Genomic DNA, 22,231 nt, shown 5'->3' with positions numbered 1-22,231 from the left:
CGCGCCCTGCCCTCTCTATCCACAGGTGACTAGGCACCTTCAGAATGATGTTGTAGGTGCTAGAAGCAGGTGGCCCGTACGGGAGGAGGAAGCACGTGATGACAGAGAGCCCAGCCTCCCTGGGCCTAGGGAAGGCTTAGCCTCCAGTGCCCGTGGGAGTCAGCCAGGCAGAGAAGCGGCCCCGGGCCAGGGGGCCTCCTGGCAGAGGCCTGTGTGGGCGCCTCCGTCAGTGGTTTCATGTCGCCTGGTTCGAGCTTAGTGAGCTGCTGGGGAGGGCACCCGTGGGAAAAGGGCAGGACAGGCACAGGCTGCTGCTGGTGAAAACTCGCCTTGGGTGGGTCAGATGCTGTCGAGTGCGCACAGGCCTCCCTCAGAGCAAGTTCATTGCTAACAGCTGTCGCAGAACCGCTTCTCTTCCTTCGTGATCTGTGTTTAAAGTGTCGGTTTCTTCTCTCCCCTGTCATCTCTCCTGTCCCTGGTTGACCTTATAGTCTGACCCTTGGTCTTCTGGAATGTCTGCTGCTAAGGAAGCTAAACTGTTCGAACTTACTTCCCAGCTCAGGAAGGTAGAACTTGTGCATTGCTCTCACTCGCGCTTGCTGCTTCCTGCTTTCCCTGCTGACTAACCAAACGCGGTGTGAGGGTGGGGAGCATACGATCCACTGAAATTGGGCACGGGGTCGGGGAAGCACATTTCTCTCACCACATTTGTCACCAACACCAGTCCTGCCTCAGCGTCACCAACGTGAGAGGATTAACCGCTTCCCAGATGAGCACGTGAAGCCACGTAGGCTGTGTCGGGAGATGTAAGGAGACGCTTTCCGTCTCACGTGGTTGACAGTGGTGCACGCAGAGCATGTTCCGCTGGCTGCCGCCGCAGTGGTGTACAGCATGCTGCCAGGGAAGCGGAGGCACTGGTTGAACTTACACTGTGTTTGCTGACAGGCCGAGGAGAGACACGGCAACATTGAGGAGAGGCTGCGCCAGATGGAGGCACAGTTGGAGGAGAAGAATCAAGAGCTGCAGCGGGTACGTGTCCAGGCACAAGGCCGAGCGCCGAGCCCGGTGCGGGGGGACGCGCTCAGGCAGGGGAAAGCGACACCTCGTGATTCCACTTGTCCCGACGCGGACACCGGTCCCTTCTCCATCCTGTCATGTGTGTTTCGTTTGTGGCCTCATGTACGAGTCGTCTGCTGACAGGTGCATCCACCCCGGGGACAGTCATGCCAGCACTGCAGCAGGGGAAGAGCTTGGTGCCCGTAGGCCCTGCAGGGAGGTGGGTCCCCAGCCCGAGGAGGCCGCTTGCTTCTCTGACCCGCCCGTCAGGGGACCTGCTCCAGGCGCCCCTGAAACCTGAGGTGCTGGCCTGGGGTCCCCGTGAAACTTAGAGTGAGGCGTGTTGTCCTAGATGACAGGTCCACTTGCTTAGGATATGGCACTGAAAGCCCAAATTCAGGTCACGGGCCTGACTGTCTCCCAAAGTACCAAAGTATGACTGCAGACACACAGGTGTGTGCAGAAGTGGGTATTGGCGAGGAAGAGGAGACTGTGACTGAGCTGTGAGCTGTGAAGAGAGTGTGCAGTGGAGGCTCGTGTCAGTTGAATCCTGAGAGAGTTTTCCCTGAGGAGTTGGTCAGGTGTCAGTGTGGAGCATCCAGGCAATGGAGCGAGTGGCCGTCCTGCGTCCGGCTGGCACCCAACCTTACGACACCAATTCAAGGCCGTCAGATTTTATTTTCACCAGAAGCCCGTATTCTTGGGCGTGGACCGCAGACTTTCAAACATTCTGACTCCCTTCAGAAGATTGTATCTTAGTCCTCTGCCTGCCCCCCATACGCACACACGTAGCTCTTAGGCAGAGATTTTTATCCGTTTGGGGATGCACTTCCTTACTTTCAGAACTGTTGATAGAATTTGGAAGGACCAGTGTTGAGATAGGGGTGCCATTAATAAGTAAGGCAATTCCAAGTAAACGTTTAAGTTGCTTTGCTTTAAAAATATTTGAACACCGGTGCCTTATTGTGTGGTGTGCTGGGTCTCTCCAGATGGTGGTAGCTGCTGTGTGTTGGGCATGATTCTGAGAGCCTTCTGTTTGATTTGACCGTGACCCATGAGAAAAGGGAGATGCTGGCACCCGTGGTGGTCAGCTGAGGACGCTGAAGCACGGAGGGCTTGACTGTGTTGGCGATTCCCTGTGGGCTGCTCCTCCAGGCAGCGTGGCTTGAGCGCAGGTCTCAGCCCCCGAGCCATGCTGCCCTCTGCCCGGGAGCTGCCCACCGGCCCGGGGGACTCACCCTGACAGGTGCCGCCTGTTAGCCCTTCCTGTCCCCTCCACCTGCCCTTTGTCTTTGTTCAGAATAAGGGGTGAAAGCAAGCTTTTTAAGCCATGAAATTGATGATAGTTTTATAAAACACAGACTTAGCGACTTTATTTTTAAGTTTTAAAATTACTCGTGATTATTTGTAATTTTTCAACATAAACGTTCATTACGAAAAATTCAAGTGATGTAGGAGTATAAAGAACAGGTGAAAGTCTCTGTCTCCACTGTTTTTTCCCCAGATGAATTTCTTTACCTTTTGCTTTGTGAGTTGAGTTCATTTTTTCTCCTGAATCCAGACGCAAGCTTCTGTTTACATGGGCAGATTCCTCCACTGGTGTGTGGATAAGCTGATCCCCTTGAAACTCTGCTGTGTCTGGGTGTAAATCTGCTCCTGGAGCCCACCCGACAGTCAGGGATGGGTGACGTTGCTGAGGCCCCGTGAGGGCCTCGTTTAAGGAGCAGTGGACGTTCTCATTAACGCTCTCGCAGACTTGGCCCTGCCTTTCTCTGCGCCTGTGAGGCAGTCCTGGTCATCGTGTAGATGTCCACTGATGGCGGAGGGCCGGAACAGCCCAGGGATGGCGGCACGGGTGACTCCAAGGTGGGGGAAACGATCCTGCCTTTGCTCGCAGTGGCCAGGTTTTTGTTTCTCCTGTTCCAGGCAAGGCAGAGAGAGAAGATGAACGAGGAGCATAACAAACGCCTGTCCGACACCGTCGACAAGCTTCTGTCAGAGTCTGATGAGAGGCTCCAGCTTCATCTCAAAGAGAGGATGGCTGCCCTGGAAGACAAGGTGGGATGTCACACACCTCGCCGAAGGTTTCCCATCCTTTACAGAGAGATCGCCCATGTTCTGCTCCCCAGGAATGCTGCATAATGGTGGTTAACAGCCATTACAGGAAGTAGAAATGACTCCGTAAGGAGGAAAAAGTGCCAACTGTTAACCGCTCGCTGAATTAACTTCTCGTTTGTTATGTTCTTGCCCAATTTGTGTGTATGGAAGCTTGTTTACCATTCTTATTCTCTAGAGCAGGAGTTGGCAAACTGTTTCTATAAAGGGCCAGATAGTAAAAATTTTAGGCTTTTACGAATTATGAGTAATTGAGCAAAATAATTTCATGCCTACTAATAATGAGCATGAAAGCAGCCGTTGGTGACATGTGAGTGAGTGACTGTGTTCCAGTAGAACTTTGTTGACAGGGACAGGCCCTCGCTTGCCAGCCCCTGCACTGGAATCTTTTGCTGGGCCCAGCCCTCACCCGTTCGTTGCTCCTGCGTCGGAAGTTAATTTCTGTCTCATTTATAAACATAACGGTGTAGGAGAATGGTGTAAAATAAAGGCTTGGATCAACTGAAAGTGTTCCAGCTCCTCCCTCTCTCCCTCCATTCGGTTTGGAAAACGTCTGAGCAGGACTCATGCTCCTCTCATCATGGGGACACTTCAGCCATCCCCAGGGTGAAGGAGAGCCCTAGAATTTGTCAGAGAAGCTCTCATGGGCGACAGTTGCATTGGGCCTTGGCACGACCTGTCCCGACTGCACGGGTGTCCCTAAAGATAACGGCCAGAGCCTGCCCTGAGGTGGGCACCGTGGTCACGCTCATTCGAGAGAGACCAGTGGTCATTACTAATGACGTGACGTTCCTGTTGCACAGAGCCCGTCAGGAAAGGCGTTATCAGAGACCACACAGGGCGCTTCCCCCTTTCCTCCTTGATCAGTGGGCCAACCTTAAGGGCAGAATACTTTTACCTTAGATTTAAACTGTACATTTGAAACTTATGTCAGGTTTCCCAAGTGACCGATGAATTGTAAAATCTAAAAGCTGCTATAAACCAGTTTAACGGATGCAGATAGGCCTACACTATGGGCTTGACATGCTTACTTAGAAAAATCCATCACGGAGGTAGTAGGTTCTGTATTTAAAAATTATCATGAGAAGTTGCGATGGTCTCACTGTTGCATTTCACTCTAATACTGCTCATGAGTACGTTCACGTGGCCCCTTTTCCGTGGTACTTTATTATCTTAGACAGAAATGTAGCCATACTATTATGTGGAACGTTTTCAAGAATCAACACTAAAGGACTCTTCATCTTTTGCAGAATTCTCTATTACGAGAAGTTGAAAATGCAAAAAAGCAGTTAGAAGAAACGCAACATGATAAGGTACTTAAATCTCTAAATCATTGAGAAATCCGTGAATTGAGCGAGTTCACTGTTGCTATAACTACTACAGACGTTGGGTGAAGTGGGGTCAGACTTTCCTGCTGTAAGATTTATGGCACTCCTAGAGTTGTGCGTGAATGCGTTTGTGTTGGCGGTGGATGTTAAGTCTGGCAGCGGGTAGGGATCAGAGTTCTGAGTCCTTTCTGGGTTCATTTGGAAGCTAAAACCTTAGCACAAACCTGTCGTCTAGAACTGTGCTGTGCAACAGAAATGTAATGGGAGCCACATGTATAATCTAAAATTTTCTAGTAGCCACATTTAAAAGTGTAATATGAAACAGGTGAAATTAGTTTTACTTAACCTGATAGAGTCAAATGTTATTTTATCATGTCATTAATATAAAAGCTAATGAGCTGCTTTACATTCATTTTTTCATAGTGGGTCTTTGAAACCCGCTGTGTGCTTTATAGTTACAGGACATCTCAGTTTGGACCAGCCCCATTCAGGTGCTCAATGGCCACGTGTGGCGAGTGGCTGCTGTATGGGACAGGATAGATCTAGAAGGTTATAGGTGACTTAAAAAGTTTTTTGTCAGTTTTCCTTACTGTTTTGACGTGTACAAAAATGAGATTGGACGTACAAATGAACAAATGATTCATGAATGAATGAATGTGTGCTCGATGTGAGACAAAGACAATACAGAAAGGAAAAAGACAACACAGGGAAGTCTGTGCAGTAGAAGGTGAGTATTGTTCGCCTCTCCCACCCCAAATCTCTCTACAGAATTAATAATTGTTAATGACTCGGTGTTTCGCCTCTAAAAACTTCTCTTTGACTAAGACATGACTTTTTATGCATCAGGGTTTATAAAGCTAATTTGGTGGTCTGAGTGTTTATGTTTACTATAGGACTCTCGGAGAAAACGTTCTCAGAACTAAAATACTTGATATTTATAACTGCTAATTTAACCTATTATGGTTATGTTCAACATTTGATGCAAATAATTTTAAATCCTGAAGGAGACAGCTGCAGTATGTGTCATTTGCTGTTTTGTAGGATCAGCTCGTACTGGACATCGAAGCCTTGAGGGCTGAGCTGGACCAAGCGAGGCTGAGAGGGGTGTCCCTTCACCACGGGTACGGCACTCACGCGTTCACAGACATACTCCAGCACCTGCTGTGTGTGTACGGGGCGCTCACAGACGTGCTCCGGCATCTGCCGTGTGTGTACAGGCCACTCACGTGCTCACAGACGTGCTCTGGCACCTGCCGTGTGTGTACGGGCCACGCATGCGCTCACAGACACTCTCCAGCACCTGCTGTGTGTGTACAGGGTGCTCGCACACTCACAGACGCACTCCAGCACCTGCTGTGTGTGTACAGGGCGCTCACACCCTCACAGACACTCTCCAGCACCTGCTGTGTGTGTCCGGGGCGCTCACAGACATGCTCCGGCATCTGCCATGTGTGTCCAGGGGATTCACGTGCTCACAGACATGCTCCGGCACCTGCCATGTGTGTACAGGGCACTCATGTGCTCACAGACACGCTCCAGCACCTGCCCTGTGTGTACAGGGTGCTCGCACACTCACAGACACATTCCAGCACCTGCTGTGTGTGTACAGGGCGCTCACAGACATGCTCCAGCACCTGCCGTGTGTGTACAGGGCGCTCACATGCTCACAGGCGCACTCTGGCACGTGCCATGTGTGTACAGGGTGCTCACGCGCTCACAGACACACTCTAGCACCTGCCATGTGTGTGCAGGGTGCTCACGTGCTCACAGACGTGCTCTGGCACCTGCTGTGTGTTTACGGGGTGCTCAGACATGTTCAAGCGCCTGTCGTATGTGTATAGGGCGCTCACACCCTCACAGACGCACTCCAGCACCTGCCGTGTGTGTACAGGGCGCTCACATGCTCACAGGCGCACTCTGGCACGTGCCATATGTGTACAGGGTGCTCACGTGCTCACAGACACGCTCCAGCACCTGCTGTGTGTGTACGGGGAGCTCACGCACTCACAGACACGCTCCAGCCCCTGCCGTGTGTGTACAGGAACACATGCAGGCCACAGGGGCAGCCAACTGAACACACTGCCTGGCCTGAGCTCAGGGAGCCTGGAGCTTCGGAGCAGGCCGGAGGGCAGAGGACAGCATCATCCTGAAGGTTAGGTTCTGGTACCTTGGAGGTTCCCGTCACATCCTTGACTCAACTCAGAACCGCAGGAGGAGGTGGGGCTGGGGACGATTGATTAGTGTCGGGCATATGAGTCTGAGGCACCCGCCAGAGTGTGGGCGTGATGGTGTCGGGATCGGAGGACAGAGCCCAGGGTGCCAGAGGAAGCCCCGTCCACCTGGGAGTGACGGTCGCATCCTCGAGGTGAAAGAGAAGGCCGCGGAGAGCCTGCGCTGCTGGAGCGGGAGGATGCCCTGACGTTCGCGTGTCTGGTGCGGCGCTTGGAGTCTGTATGTTTTGAAGAGGCTGAGAGTTAACGGCGTGGTGCTCGCAGATCTTTCGAGGCGTGACCGGGCCGGCTGCTGCGGGAGTGAGCCCCCTGGCTCGGCGTGAATCTACCAAGTTGCCCGGCATCCTGAGTTTTTCTTCCTCATCGTGGTAGAGGCGGTAATTCTCATTTAGGTGATTTACTTCTTTGTAGAAAATGGTCATCAAGTGAGAGTTACGCTTTAGCAAAAGTTATCGAAGCGCTTACCTGGTGGCAGTGACTGAAACACAGGAGACGGGCCCCTGCCTCCAACACGACTCAGGAGGAAGCTCCGAACCTCTGCAGGTGTTCCGGCATTTGCCAAGTTAGGACATCCTGAAGGTTTAGGGTATCTTGCGGCTGTCCCTGCCTAACCCACTCCTAGAAACTAGAGGAGAAATCAGCGAGGACAGAGAGGCAGAGCCAGAAGCTTCCCCTGACGCCGAACCCGCTGGAAGGTGGAGTTTCGAGGAGGAGAGTGTGCGCTTCAGAGAGCGAGGTGCAGAGGAGGACCAGTGCAGGGAACAGGCACTTGCTTTCTGCTTCAGGTCCTCGCTGGTGGAAGGCTCGTGTCGTTAGAGCGCTGCAGGCGGACCCGCTGCTCGGGATTGCAGGCGTGTGTGCGAGGAGGCTCTCACAGGCACGTGGGTGAAGAGGAAGTGGACACGCGTGTGTGACTCTTGTGGAAGTTGAGTCCTGAAGGGAAGGGAGCCGGTGTAGGAGCTTGAGGGGGTGGCAGAGCTGGGGGCAGTTTTTCCGATGGAGACGTCTTGACATGTTTGCCGGTCCCAGGTGTGATGTTAGAGGTGAAAGACAAGGAGAGAAAGGAGCTCTTTGCTCTGGTAGTGCAGAGGTGGCAGGAGGGGATGGCCAAGGTCACCTGGGGCGGAGTGGTCTGAAGACAGTGGGCAGGAGAGGCTGCATGCGGAGGGAAGGGCTTTGTTTTAGGGAGGCAAGGCTAGAGGCTGCATGTCAAGTGGCCTAGAAGAGAGGTGGTTGGGAGCTGTAGAAACGGGGGGAAGACCAATCACAGTAGGCGTGGAAGGGCCTTGGGTGGACTGAGGAGAAGGGGTCTGGCAGGCAGGGCAGGCTCAGCTCATTTGGTGTGACTCCACGGTGAGATCGGTCATCTTGTTTTTGTGATCTTCTCCATGAGAAAAGGTAGTCTAGCTTGAGGAGTGGAAAAGCACGGTGATGGGTGGCCTTCCATAAACAGATTGGCCATATAGAAGAGAGGCTTCAGCAAGTGATGAGCTGCAGGGTGGTGGCGGGTCGGGAGGCAGGTAAGCCTGGGAAGGGGTGTCAGAATCGGGAAGCATTTGTGCTTCCCGAACCGTCCAGAGGTACACGCAGGATTTCAGGTGCATCGCTTTCATCTGCCGTTGAACCGTCTCACGGCCCCAGAGCAGTTGGGCTGGAAGTCACCCTGAGGGAGAGTGAGAGTGTCGTGAGGAGTAAGGGGTAGAGGAAGTAGGGCTGGGTGTGCTCCAAGGGGAATTCCAGACTTGGAGATCTTCGAACAGGCAGTAAATCTCGTGTAACGCTACAAGAAGGTATTTCTTTAAAAAGATGTCGAGAGGTGTGTACCAAAAGTAGATGAGTTGGCATGTCAGCCTGGCCCTGTCCACGATCGGGTGGGGAGGCTCGAGGGGTCCCCTGTCTAACTGGCTTTAATCAGATGAATGGACTCTGTCTTCTCAGATCGTAAGGCCTCCTGAAAATGAAGGCAGCCAGCCTTCTTTCCGGAGAACAGGGAGGCCCTCGGTGGCGGGCCAGGACTGAGGTGTGGCTGGGGTGCCCACGGTCAGGGCTGAGCGCTGGGCTGGGCTGCGCCCTCCTCGCCTCTGCTCACCAGTTCCTCCCCAGGGCCTCTCCTAGTGACTCTCTTGAGCGTCTCCCTCGCGGGTGCTCAGGGCCCCAGTCACTGGTTCAGGGGACTGTTTTAGCCGGGCGTGTTGATTGTCTGTCAGTCTGATTGCACGCAGTCTCTGCTTTTGGTTTGGAATCCTCAAAGCGTCCTGCCCAGCCTGGTTCATACCAGCCCGAGCTGTGGTCAGAAGGGCTTCTGCAGCCGCTCCCTCCGAGGGGCCTGTGGGAGCGCTTCAGACAGTGCCACGCAGAGAGAGGAGTGTCGGTGTCCACCAGCCTCACACTGCGGAGCCTGGCACAAATGGGAGAGTGACCGTGGAAGGCCGCAGGTCGGGGTGGGGGTGCTTCCTGGTGGGTCGAGGAGAAGGTCGAGCAGAGGCAGGGCTGAGCACCCCTCTGCGGGCCCTGACATGGGTGACGGATGCCTCTTCCACGGCCCAGACAGCTGGACCCCATCCTCTCATCTCCAGGTCTGCAGTGGCAGCATTGGCTTTCCTAGGTATGGAGTGTCCCCGCTGGCGGGGCTGAAAGGCTCAGTGCTGGCGGGAGCGAGGACAGAGGTGCCCTCCTTGGAGTCCTTTTTCTGTGAAATTACGTGTTTTCCAAATTGACAGCTTCTGGCTTGACTAACAAACTTAGTTCGCTTTTCTTATCTAATAATGACCTTTTGTTTTCCATATTTCAGCCGACCCCACTTGGGCAGTGTCTCGGATTTCAGGTTCCCTGTGGCAGACGGTCCCGCAGACGCCTCCAGCAGCAGCGCGGTGTTGCGGCGCCCCCAGAAAGGCCGCGTGGCAGCCCTGCGGGATGAGCCGTCCAAGGCAAGGGCCTCCGTCCTCGCCGCCCGCGAGCTGCCGGCCCTCGGGCGTGTCTCCTGCTCGTCCCGTGACTTTGAGACTTTGGGGATTCCAATGGTCATAGGTCGCCTTCTCTCTTCCCCTCCCCCCATTTTCCTTTTTCTGGCTAAGAGTTTCGTTTTAGGCATGCTTTTTTCTGAAGAACAAGTTCTGATAGAATATGACCTACTCTTAAGTGCAACGTAATGTAATTAGTACGGTTTGGAAGCAGCGATAAGCGTGAATGAATGCGTGTATCCGTCATCTTTTAGTGAGAAGAATTCACATCGGGAAGTTTAAATACCTTCCTACTTGTGTCTGTTTAACAGCACGTCTTTATCTACTTCTGCGTATTTTTATTTACAGCACCCGTATTCAGTGCACACCTGGTTTGGGCCAGGCGTCATTATAGACTAGGGCTCCAGCAGTGAATACAGGCAGAGAAGATGCCCGCACCGCCAGGGCGCACGTTCTAGTGAGGAGCCAGCGTGCGTGAGAAGTACAGTACGGGCCGTGTGTCAGTTTCCTCTCACTGCGGTCACAGGCTGCTGCGAGCTCAGTGGCCTAAAGCAAGGAGCACTTAGAGTTCACAGGTTCCGTGGGCTCGGGGCTGTGAGCAGGACGGTTCGGGCTCAGTTCTCCTGAGGTTGCAGCCGTCCGGATTCTCGCCTGGGGCTGAAGAGTGCACTTCCAGGCTCACTTGCCTGGCTCTGCCTGGCCCCTCTCTGGGGGCTGCTTGAGTGTCCTGGAAAGGTGCCCGCCAGCTTTGCTCCGGGCTCATTCTGAGAGAGAGCCAGGAGAAAGCCCCAGAGCCTCTGAGGCCCTGGTCTGGAGGCAGCACGCCTTCACCTTGGCTGCACTCGGTGCGTTAGAGTGAGTTAGCGAGTCCTGCCCTCACTGTGGGCCAAGGGAGGAGTGTTAGAGAAGTGTGGACGTATATTTAAACCACCACAGGGTTTCCGATGGTCATAAGCAGGGAAAGGAAACCCGGGGTACCCTGAGCTGTAGGAGGGGAATGATAGTTTTAAGTAGGGTAGCCAGCGAGGTCTCACAGGGACGGTGACATTTGAGCCAAGGAAGGGAAGGACCCATTTGGAGATATTAGAAGGTCCTGCCAACACGATGTGCTGATGGGTTGAATATAGAGTATGAGACAAAGAGGCGAGTGAGGCCCCCGAGGGCCCGTGCTTGAGCAGCTGGAGGCTGGAGGCTGTCTCCTGCGATGAGGAAGACTGCGGGGCAGGGGAGACGAGTGGAGCCTGGCCCTGATCAGGTCGACAGCCCTATCTGCTGTCCAGGTGGACGTGTCAGGTAGGCAGTTGGATATTCTGGCCTGGAACCCAAGAGAGAAGTCTGGACTAGAGATAAAGATGTGGGGGTCATGACCATACAGATGGTGTTTAAAGGTGTAAGATGAGATCAAGTCCAAAGTGGGTGCCTGTTGATAGAGAGGAGCTTCCAGGATAGAGCCGTGGGCCCCTCCAAAATTGAGAGGTTGGGGAGACTGAGAAAGGACCGGCAGGAGACTAAAGAGTGACAAGGAGGTAGGCAGAAACCCTGGACAACGGGGCCTGCAGCCGAGTGAGCGAGATGCTCAGGGAAGAGGGAAGAGCAGCAGGCCTGGGCCTGCCGATGGGCCAGACGAGAGGGCGGTGGAGGTCAGTGGCGGACTTCTTAAGGTGGGCGCTTTGATCCTGGAGCAGCTCTGTGGGAGGGGAGGTGAGCAGGAGGAGAGGAGGTGGAGGCGGAGTCAAGGCGGCTCTGGAGACCTTTTACTCATCGGGACGAAGTGCAGTGGTGGCTGGAAAGAGACGTGGCATCCAGGTTCCGTGGTTCTGGTGTGTTATCTGAAGGAGGGAGAAGGGCGCAAACCTTCTCAGGCTGATGGGTGTGGGCCAGTAGAGAATCGATTACCCCGAGAGAGGGAGGGAGCACAGCAGGCGAGCCTGGAGTCAGCCGGAGGGGGTGCGCCTCGTGCCCAGAGGTGGGGCTGGCCTGGGTGGGGGCCCAGGTACCTGGCCGCGACCTCAGATCTTGGGAGGGGAGGTGGAGTGCATGGGTAAAGGCCCGGGGGACGGGGAGATAAGCCAGCAGGGCATCTCAAGTCTTGTGGTTGCTCTGATGTCGTGTCAGTGAAGTGGGAGGCAGGGCCCTGGGCTCAGTGAGGACGGGAGAGGAAGAGATGGAGGCTTCGAGAGAGGGGCTGAGACAGCCGCACGGGATGGGTCACGTGGCCCCGGCGCGCATGCCTTCTCTGTGTGCGTTCTGATTGCACACGGTACCCCTCCATCACGCGAGACAGGAGTTGGCTCGGCACAGAGGAGCCTTTTCTCCGAGAGCCTCAGTTCTCTAGAGACCGTGGTCCGCCAGCTCGCTCTTCCCTGGGTGTTGAGACGAGTGCGTCCGACAGCTGCCCTGCTGTCTCCTTCTGCCCCTGCCTGCTGCTGTCTGTGCTCGTCCACACCGGGCTCAGAAGAGGGAGGATTGGGGAACTCCAGTGAGGTGTGTTACTTGATAACACTAGTACAGTGGTGTGGCAACTGCAGTGAACACAGCTGCCATGGATCTAGTGAACTTTTTACTTCCCATTAGCGTGGCTGATCGTGCCATGTTTTTGTGTGTGTGGTTTTTGTTTTTGTTTTTGCTGAGGAAGATTAGCCCTGAGCTAACGTCTGTGCCGGTCTTCCTCTGTTTTATATGTGGTTCGCTGCTACAGCGTGGCCAACTAGCAGTGTAGGTCCAAACCCGTGGATTCAGGCCACCGAGGCAGAGTGCACCGAACTTAACCACTATGCCACAGGGCCGGCCCCCCCATGGTGTATTTTTCTAATTTTCAGTTTTTGTTTGCACTCGGTCTTGTCACCATTGTGAATAACGTCATGGAAATGCCTTGTGTCCACAGTGAGATGTGACTGTTACCAGGCAGTCTAAGTAATCGACTGTCCTGCCCCTGAAATACTGCCTGCTTAATACGTGTCAGCAACTTACAAGCATGGCCTATTTTTCCAAAATCTTTTGGGCTTCTATTTAAAAGATATTTAAGTTTCTGCTAGGTTTACTGTAAGTTGCTGTAACTTGGTTGTTATTTTCCATCTTTGCTGAGATTTGATTTTCTTGTTTCTAGGTACAGACTCTTAATGAACAGGATTGGGAACGTGCCCAACAAGCGAGTGTCCTGGCCAACGTGGCGCAGGCCTTCGAGAGTGATGTGGACGCGTCCGACGGCGAAGACGACAGGGACACCATCTTCAGCCCAGCTGGCCTCTTGTCCCCCAGTGGGCAGGCCGATGCCCAGACGCTGGCCATGATGCTTCAGGAGCAGCTGGACGCCATCAACAAGGAGATCAGGTACGTGGGCTTGTGCATAGCACCACAGACACCATGCATGTCTCTAAAGAATTGTATGCTACCTAGGACAGTCTGGAAGAAATACTGTGGACGTATTCTACACGTCCCATGATAGTAAAACTTAGTTCAATCCTGTTTGAATAGTTTTAAGTTCTGAGGTTGCCCTTGATTGGAAAGTTCAGTTGACCGGGCGTTCTCGCCACAGTTGTGGTGTGGGTACACTTGTGTAAGATCTTGCAGAAGGGTGAAAGGGGTTCGGTCCGTTCCCCCACGAGCCGATGACACAGCTGGAGAGCGTTGCCGGGGAGCTCAGTGTCCACCTGTGCCACTCTGGATCCCAGGCCGGGTTCCAGAGACGGGCGGGGTGCAGAGAGCTGAGCGCACATCGGAGGAGGCCTCCCTGCTCCGAAGTGCAGAGGGGAGCTGTGGTGTGGGGCAGGGCACCATGGAGAGCCAGGAGGAGGTGGACTGGCCTGGCGCCCTTGTGGGTAAGAAGCAGGACTCTTTTCACGGGCAGTGCCAGGTGGCGGGTGACTTACGAGGAGAAACGCCAGAGTTCAGTCCACTGGCAAGCGAAGGTGAAACATGCAGTAGGAAGCGGGAGGGAGAGTTTCCTGCCCCCCTCCAGCCTGAGTGTTCCCCAACTCTGAACCCTGCGGGGGGCAGGGAGCTGGGGCAGCGTCCACCTGCCGCTTGTGCCTCCTCCAGCGCTGAGGAGGGCCCTCTTGTGTGTCTTTCAGAGCCTCACGTTTTCAGGTGTGTCACCCAACCACCTGGAACAGAAAGCCGAGGTTTTCAGATTGGCAAATTCCCACTCCTACTTGCGTTTTCCTCTATTAAACTAATAGAATGTGAAAATTGGTTCATTACAAGACAGTGGTCAGGGGCAGGCCCCATGGCCGAGTGGTTAAGTTCACGCGCTCCACTTTGGCGGCCCTGGATTTCACCAATTTGGATCCTGGGTGCTGACACAGCACCGCTCTTCAGGCCATGTTGAGGCGGCATCCCACATAGCACAACCAGAGGCACTCCCAACTAGAATCCAGCACTATGTACTGGGGGCTTTGGGGAGAAGAAGAAGAAGAAAGAAGGCGACGATTGGCAACAGTTGTTAGCTCAGGCGCCAATCTTTAAAAAAAAAAAAAAGACAGTGGTCAAAGGATGGTTTGAATCTTAACCTCGTCAGTGTTTCAGAGGTGTTTTCTTTCGAAAGCCTCTTAGCAGTTATAACAGTAAATTTACACGACAAAGGGCCGACTGTGGGGTGCAATCCAAAGACTTGCCCGTCTGAGGGGGGGCTGTCCCCGTGGCCGAGTGGTTAAGTTCCTGAGCTCCGCTGCAGGCGGCCCGGTGTTTCGTTGGTTCGGATCCTGGGCGCAGACATGGCACTGCTCATCAAGCCAAAGACTTGCCCGTCCGAGGGGGGATTAAGAGGCCTTAGGTCTGGGGTGCAGGGTGACAGGGAGCCCAAGATCTGCCCTGTCAGGCCTGAGGCAGCCGTGGTCCGGTCCTGCATGCACACAGAGACCAGCCGTGTGCCGGTGACCCTGCGGGAGGTCCGGGCAGAGTTGCTGCCAACATTTTGTTCTTGTCAAGCTGACACAGACGCCAAGTGCCGGTTCCTGCGCAGAGCCTGCGGGAGGGAAGGAGGGGCAGAACTAACTCCAGGGAGAGCTGTAGGCTCTGCAAGGAAGGGGTGTGCGGCCTGCAGTCTGCCTCCGTAAACCACGGTTCGTGTGCTGTGTTCAACCCCGCAGAGCCCGGAAGACTGCCTTTCCCCATCGCTGTGGGAAACGCGAAAGGATTATAAACGTCAGCTTTTATTTTTCACAGTGTATTGCTAAGTAAAATGGGTTCTTCTTTATGTAGCAAGTTGACCTGATATAAATGGTAAATTCTGTCCACTGCCTTGGTATCAGTAACAGAAAGTACTTTCAGAATATATAAGTAGAACTTTAATTGGACAGGTTACTGCAAGGTTACTACTAATTTAATATTAGAGTAATGATTTGCATAGTCAAATATTAAAACTGCTGTTTAAGCATCCACTATACATTAGGAGAGAAGAGCTTTAATTATGAATTTCCAAATTAATGCAGCATGGTTGACGTGAATTCATTCAGATGAGGCTGGTGGAGAATTCTGTCAAATAATACAAACAAAATACTTTTGTTCGAACTCAACCTTTAAAAAAAAAAAATCAATGTTTTCGTCTAGTCTAGAGACTTAAGTGTTTGGAAACTCCTGATTGCTTTGTAAATTGATTTTTTGATTATATCAGAGTTCCCAGTTTCCAGTCAAAAAAACCGATAGGTAAATGTGCAGCTGTGCCCTGAGAAGTGGGAATGTCGGAGCTGTAAAATTCAAACATCTCGTTGTGTAGTAAGAGAGTTGCCAACTAGCCCCTCCAGACTTGTGGGGTACGTAAATAAAATCAAACGCGAGTGATCAGAGATAGTTGGTAAGACTCAGTGGAAGGTGTACTTTGTGCTGTTCCGAAGCCGAGTGTGTTAAAGAGAGAAAAAGTGGAACGTTTTTGCTGAAGTGTTAATTGTTGGAGCAACCGTCATTGGAGTTTCCTTACAGTAATGCAAGCACCGATTTTTTCATCTGAACCCGTTAATCTGTCTGCTAATGAAGGAAGGATGACTGTTTTGTTTTTACTTTAGGTTGATACAGGAAGAAAAGGAAAACACAGAGCAGCGGGCGGAGGAGATTGAGAGTCGAGTTGGCAGTGGGAGTTTTGGCAATCTTCGTCGTTTTAGATCAGTGAGCTCCATTCCCCTCTACCCTGCCTCCTCGCTCGCCGGCTCCTCTCCTCCGAACAGTGGCCGGTCCACCCCGCGAAGGATTCCGCACAGCCCAGCTCGGGAGGTGGACAGACTAGGTATCATGACTCTGGTAAGGATTTGTCTTTTCTTGTGCTGTCTCCCCTCGCCCCCGACACACCTGATTTAAGTCTTGGACACCACGAATATGCTTTATTTTTAACCCGGAAGAAAATCAGGTGCATTTGTTATGCTCAGAGGTTTGAGATTTTTAAAACCAACTCATATTTAATCATTCAACAATAGCATGGTGACAAATTAATTTTAATATTGGGGTGATGCCTGAACTCCAGAGAAGTTTTCACTTGTTCAGCTCTGAGCGTGGTCAGCTCTGCAGGGTTCGGCAGCTAGGGGGATATTTTTGTTTTCCAGCGATAGACAGTGTAACAAAAGTAAATACAGCAGCCATCGTAACATATAGGAAAATGTGCAGAGAGAGTCAGTGCTGTCTGTCTTTACGTTCGGGATGCCTGACTGGAGGGTACAGAATATGCCGTCAAAAACAAAACTGAAGAAAAAGCTAAATCGGTCCTCTTAATAATGCCCTCGGTGGCATGCTTGGCACCGGTTCTGCAGGTGAATCCAGGGTGGCGTGAGTGAGAGCGCGCTGCCGCTTGGCCTCCCCGGGAAGCGCGGGGCTGCGTTCGTGCGCAGCCTCTGGAAGTGCAGGGACCGCGACAGCGTGCTGCTCTAAAGAATAGTGCCTAGCTTTCTCACGTGTTTAGTCTGGGTTTTGTGAATGCATGAAATCATGTTGACAGCGTTCTGCTTTCTCACTGCGCTTCCGTTCTCATTTCTTCTGCTACCACCCATTTTCGTTTTTAGTTGCGTTGTTAGCCTGCGTGTAATTAAATGAACCGTGAATCGCTTTAGTAGCGTCCGAAGTGGTAACTAGTCCATTTCGCGTGTTTTGACATAGTATTTTTATAATTTACATCGTTAGCTCATTAGCTGATATTTTAAGCTCTTTGACAATTTCATGCTTATTTCCTTTCAGAGAATTTGTAAAAACAGTTCTGTTTTTCTTTTTCCTTGTTTTTGTAGTTGTGTGTGCCGGCTGACGCTGTGTCTGCTTCCGTGTTTAGTTTTGATTTCCTGTGTCATCCTTCTGTTTATTTTGTCACTGTTAGTCCAGGCCTCAGCCCGCGCTGTGACACCCCCTCCACGGGGTGCTCAGGGAACCGCCACAGTGGGGGCCATGGTGTGTGTGTGGGGGCCACTGGGGCTCATTAGTGGGGTTTCTGCGTTATCTTCGTTTCTCATGAAATAGTGTCTTTTTCCCTCAGTAGTGATACGTTTTTACTGCTGTGTCACTGTACAACAGATGTGGATACAGGCATGATATCGCTGGATCAGAGTGCTTTTATTCAAACTGTGTAGGGTTTGTGTAATTCAGAAATGAAATCTTTTATATATACAGAGATAATCCGCCAAGTATAGAATTAACGGAAACTTGACACAAACAGTATACCTTTTGGTTTTGATGCTTATATTCAAGACTGTAAATTTCATCAACTTGTTGGACATAAACAATTAATGCCTTTAATAGACTATTTTTTAAATTCACATATCTCATAGGAATCATAGAATGTGAAGATTCCACCTGCTATTCTGCTAGCTTTTATCCTTACGTATTTTCACAGGGTACCCTGCTTTAATCAAAAAATTTATGTTTGAGAAATTTTAAATCAATTTCTAGGTAAGAATTTTATATGAATGACCAATAGGTGATTAATAACTAAAAGTAGGTTTGTTCAGTTTTATAGTAAGTCTTGCAATAACTTCCTCGTCAACTAAATTGATGTTTAGAGACATGTTTTTCATTAGGGCAAACTAAGTTCTAGAGAAGTTTGGCTTAGAATAGACAACTGTTAGGGCCCTTTGTTCTATAAAATGCCGTATTTTAATAAATTGTATATGTTGTAATAGAATTTTATCTCCCTGAGTAACGATTTATAGTGTTTCTCTAGTAAATCTTGAGTAACTTACTGTTTAAATTTCATGGTGAAAAAGATGTTCCATTTCCAGTTACGTTTTCTCTGAATCTCAGCTTGCTTATATCTGTCTTGTCATTCTCTTTTTAATATATTTACCTGTACTGATCCTTGAATTTTTAACTTCAGAGTATGCAGTAAATCTGGTTTCTCTTCATTTCTTTGCATGCGTCCGTCAGCCTAGTGATTTAAGGAAACATCATAGAAAGGTCAAGTGTTTAGTAATTTAACATACCTTTGTTTCTCTGAAGTATTGACGGGCACCTATCATTTGGCATGAATGAGCCCTGTGAATCACTGACATTTAAATGGACATGTTGACACTCACCTGGCATGTCACAAATGACGATTGTCCTGTTGGAGACAGGTCACTGGTGGTTTGCATAGAATGCTGGGACAGGCGTAAGGGTGTGCCTTTCTTCCACTCATTTGCCTTCTCATCGTTGCATGCTTATTTATAATGGCTATAGTATTTTTTCAATGAGAAATTACTGAAGCAGAGCCACAGATTTTAGTTTGGGGAAAAACTAATTTTAATAAGCATAGCTAGAAGGGCCGGCCTGGTGGCGCGGCACTTAAGTTCGCATGTTCTGCTCCTCGGCAGCCCGGGGTTCGCCGGTTCGGATCCCGGGTGTGGACCTGGCGCCCCTTTGCGAAAGTCATACTGTGGGAGGTGTCCCACATATAAAGTAGAGCAAGATGGGCACGGATGTGAGCTCAGGGCCAGTCTTCCTCAGCAAAAATAGGAAGATTGGCAGTAGTTAGCTCAGGGCTAATCTTCCTCAAAAAAAAAAAAAAACATAGCTAGCTGTCATGAGCTCTTACTGTATGCCAGGCCCTGTGCTGAGTGCTCTACGAGTCTGCTCTCTTGTCCTCATGGACTTCCGGTGAGATGCAGGTTACTGTCGTTATCCCCATGGACAGATGTGGAACGGAGGCTCAGAGAGGCCACGTGCTGTGCCTAGGGGCACACAGTTAGGGAACGCTGCAGTGTGGACTGGTCTGATTTCAAAACCAGGACACTGAGTCGCTTCCCCCACGGCCTGACTTCTCTGCAGATTCTCTCACCTCCTCACTCGTCCCTGACAGCGGGGGCCAGCGGGCCTCTTCTCCTTATAGATAGTCGTGAATCGGGCTTCCCTGTTCTTGGAGGACGTGCACGCACTGGGGAGCAGATCTGTTGACCAGAATGCCTTCCTCCTAACCTTCACGCCATGTGCCTAGCCTGCACCCCGACCCAGAAGCTGCCTGATCCTGCGCTGGTAGGCCGCCCTTCGGATGCTCGGGCAGCTGTCCTCTGACCGCAGCGCTTAGAGCACATGAGCTGGGTGGCAGCCGTGGGAGCCCTCCGCTGCGCAGAGCACCGTGGCGATTCAGCGAAACGCAGGCTCAAGTCCCCGCTGTCAGTGATGATTTGTGACCCGGGTGTGCTGCTCGCCCTCTCTGCGCCTTGGTTTGCCCTCCTGTTTAAGTGAAGACAACGACAGAAGCGCGCTCCTCGGGGTGGCCGCAGACGGTGCCCGTCCGTGCACGATCTGCAAGGAGCTGAGAGCTTATAACCGGCCCCGCGGCGCACAGCACGCCCTCAGTCCCGCCGACTCGCATCCGTGTTTCCCTCGGTGGGAAGGCTTTCTCAGGGAAGGAAGGAGCGTGTTGATTGACGTCCAGGCAGGACAGCCTGACCCTGTTGCTCACGGCACTGTGGGCTGGCTGGCTGGCTCCTTCGAGGGCCTTGCTGTGGGGCTGTGGTGAGGATGAAAGGCAGGAGTGCAGGCATGGTGCAGACACGGGCGGCGTGGGCCACGCACTGTCCTCCTCCTCAGCGTCCCTGGCCTACGCCGCCGTGACCCCCCAGCTGTCGGGGAGCTTCGTTCCAGTCAGCTCTGAAAGAGCGTGCAGGCCCCAGCCTGGCGGGCCCCGGGCTGGGCAGGGCCCCTCACCACGGGGGCGCAACGGGAGCAGCCACCGGCCAGGGCGGGCCGCTCCTCCTGAGCTCTGTCTCCGCTGAGGACAGTGAACTCAGTCCCGTGGACTGCTCCCTGTCCTGTTCTTTTTTGTTTTTTATAGGTGATTGTTTTAACCTCAGTTTGAAATCTCTCCCTGTTTCAGTTTCGTATTGATAGTTTCTAGCCGTCGTAGCCTTTGGTTGTCTGCAGATTGTAATTTGAAATCAGGAGAGCATGCGGAATCTATCCAGCTACGGCTTAAGGTTCTATCTTAAATGAGTTCGACTCCGTTTTGCACTAAGCCCCTTGGTTGTCACTGAGCCGCTGTGGGGCTGCAGTGGAGCGACACTCTACACAGTCGCATTAAAAAAGCCCAAGTTGGCTGCTCAGGTCTTGCTGTTTGTACAAACGCCTGCCACGCACGTTTTGAGGACTCCAGCCCTGCCTTCACCACGGAGCCACATGGATCAGTAAGACCTGCCGGAGTTAACGTTTTCCCCACCGCCTCCTTCCTGTCCTCACGTTCCCCGACCCGGGAAAACTGGCAGTCTGAAGGAGAGGATCTTCCAGTGGAAGGCCAGGACTGCTTTGAGCCGGCTTAAACAAATTGCTTTTAAACCGCGTAGAAAGACCTCAGTTTATAGCATCTGTTCTGCACGCTGAGACGTATGAGACAGACAGGCGTGTCTGGGATGCAGGAGTTAGATCCCTTTTTGCTTTTCCACTTGTTACAGAGTCCAGGAAGGTGCATCACTACTCAAAATGATAGTGGATCATGGTACAAGCTATTTCTCTTTTTCTCCCAAAACAAAAAGTTCTGGACAGTTTACCCAAGAGGTTTCTGCCCTCTCTGGTGTTTCTTCTGAATGCATCAGGAGATAAACACGTTCATCTTCAGCTCCTCATCAGGGACAGTGAGTGCCGTGCGTGCTGTGTGAGGACGAGGTTTTGGGCGTGGTTCAGATCTCGGTGCCCTTCAGTGGCTGTCCTCGTGGTGGCCTAGGATCCTAGGGCGGGCGGGCCCTCGGGCTGCGAGGAGGCTCAGGAGGAGGAGTGCCCGTGTGTCCTGCCCGGGTCTCTACGCTCGTTCTGGTGCTCGTAGGCCAGGAGTCGGGCTCTGCTCTGTGCTCCTGCTCCTGATAAGTAAGACGGTCCTTTAACGTGGCGTTGGGCTAGAACGAGGCTGGTTGTACTCAGCAGAAAGCATAGCTCGTGGATTTCCACATAAGTTTATGGTTATAATTTAAAGCCTATGTGTTGTGGGGTTTTTTTGGTCACAGTGTGTTGTTCACTAATTTTACACTGGTCTCAACCCCTCAGTTGCCAGCCTCCCTAGAAGAGGTACGAGACGACAAGACGACAATAAAATGTGAAACCTCGCCCCCGCCCTCCCCGCGGTCCCTTCGGCTGGACAGGCTGCACAAAGGGGCACTGCACACGGTCGGCCACGAGGACCTCAGGGACTTACGGAAGTAAGGAGGGCAGCGTCCCACCCTAGCCCGGCTCCAAACAGACCGCCTTCCCATGCTCAGCTTTCAGAAATCCATTGCTCCCTTCTTGGGGAAAAAAGTCAGAATGATGACTTTAAAGAAATACTGGTTAATTGAGTTGAGTTGATTTAGATGATGCCCTCGGGCTGCCCTGGGAGCTCAGGTGAGCCCAGCAGAAGATGCTGTCTGTTTGGGCGACGTGAGTTTAGAAAGAGAGTTCAGTGATAGCAGCAATCTTAGAAAGCCTTCATTTCTTCAGAGTCTGCAAATTGACTCTTGTGAGAACTTTCTCTTCTTGTGGAGCATTTGCTAAGCATGTGGCGTGTTCTGACCGTTGCTCTGCAGGACCGTCCGTGTCCCGCCGCTCGGATGCGCTCTCTGCCTCTGAGCTGTGGAGAGCCCCACCTCGTCCCCAGCCCTCCAAGCGCCTCCCCACAGGGACCATGAGAGCCAGTGGGTGACTAGTGTACTCCTATGTCAAACTACCACGGGCTGTGCTTTTGTCCCGCCCTGGCAGCCCTCGGTGGCGGGTGCAGGTGTCCATCCTCGCCGCCTCTGCAGTAGGCCCTGTGGCTCTTGTTTCGCGGCAGGGACGGTGGCACTGGGGAGGTTGCTGGGGCGCTGGGGTCAGGCCTCCAGTTGGGAGAGCATCTTCACAGCCGAGAGGCGGCCCTCAGGTGGGCTCATGGTGCTCTCTGCCTTCCATGGTTCGGACTGGAAGCCTTCTCAGAAGGAGAGCTCCGGCTCAGAGCCTCAGCTCCTCAGAAACGGTTCTCCGTGGTGGGATGGCTGGGAGCCTTCGTTTCTACACGCGATGCATTTTGCGAAGGAGACATGCCTGGAGGAGACTTGGAATGCTCGTGTAGTTGGAAGAGCAAGTATTAAAAGCGTGGAGTGTTCTAGTGCCTGTGAATGGAACGTTGTGTTGGGACGAGGGCGCTCATTAAAGATCG

General features: G+C 52.3%; 1 protein-coding gene and 1 long non-coding RNA gene across 31 annotated transcripts in view; one reads left to right on the top strand and one right to left on the bottom strand.

Annotated features, from left to right (window-relative positions):
• LOC102147393 (liprin-alpha-1-like) overlaps positions 1–22,231 on the top strand; it is a 112,498-nt gene that overhangs the window by 57,707 nt on the left and 32,560 nt on the right. For 15 of the 30 annotated variants that reach the window (XR_011424014.1, XR_011424013.1, XR_011424015.1 and 12 more), the window contains 9 exons: positions 492–566; positions 946–1,029; positions 2,983–3,114; positions 4,422–4,484; positions 5,541–5,620; positions 9,522–9,657; positions 12,797–13,020; positions 15,690–15,921; positions 21,109–21,260. Coding sequence is in view for 25 of the 30 variants with exons in the window: in XM_070229869.1 (XP_070085970.1) it covers positions 492–566; positions 946–1,029; positions 2,983–3,114; positions 4,422–4,484; positions 5,541–5,620; positions 9,522–9,657; positions 12,797–13,020; positions 15,690–15,921; positions 21,109–21,260 (1,178 nt within the window). In the remaining 5 variants the exon portion in view is untranslated. The remainder of the gene's footprint in view (positions 1–491; positions 567–945; positions 1,030–2,982; positions 3,115–4,421; positions 4,485–5,540; positions 5,621–9,521; positions 9,658–12,796; positions 13,021–15,689; positions 15,922–21,108; positions 21,261–22,231) is intronic. The other 15 variants (XR_011424016.1, XM_070229878.1, XM_070229879.1 and 12 more) reach the window with 2 other exon arrangements.
• On the bottom strand, positions 16,094–18,120 carry LOC138916699 (uncharacterized). The gene is made up of 2 exons (XR_011424023.1): positions 17,942–18,120; positions 16,094–16,686 (listed from the first exon to the last, which is right to left on the bottom strand). It is a non-coding gene; the product is annotated as an uncharacterized lncRNA (long non-coding RNA).

This window comes from Equus caballus, chromosome 12 (genome assembly GCF_041296265.1).
Source record: "Equus caballus isolate H_3958 breed thoroughbred chromosome 12, TB-T2T, whole genome shotgun sequence".
In the NCBI taxonomy this organism is placed as follows: domain Eukaryota; kingdom Metazoa; phylum Chordata; class Mammalia; order Perissodactyla; family Equidae; genus Equus; species Equus caballus.
Note: the sequence above shows the minus strand (reverse complement) of the source record. Positions and strands in the feature narration are given on the sequence as shown.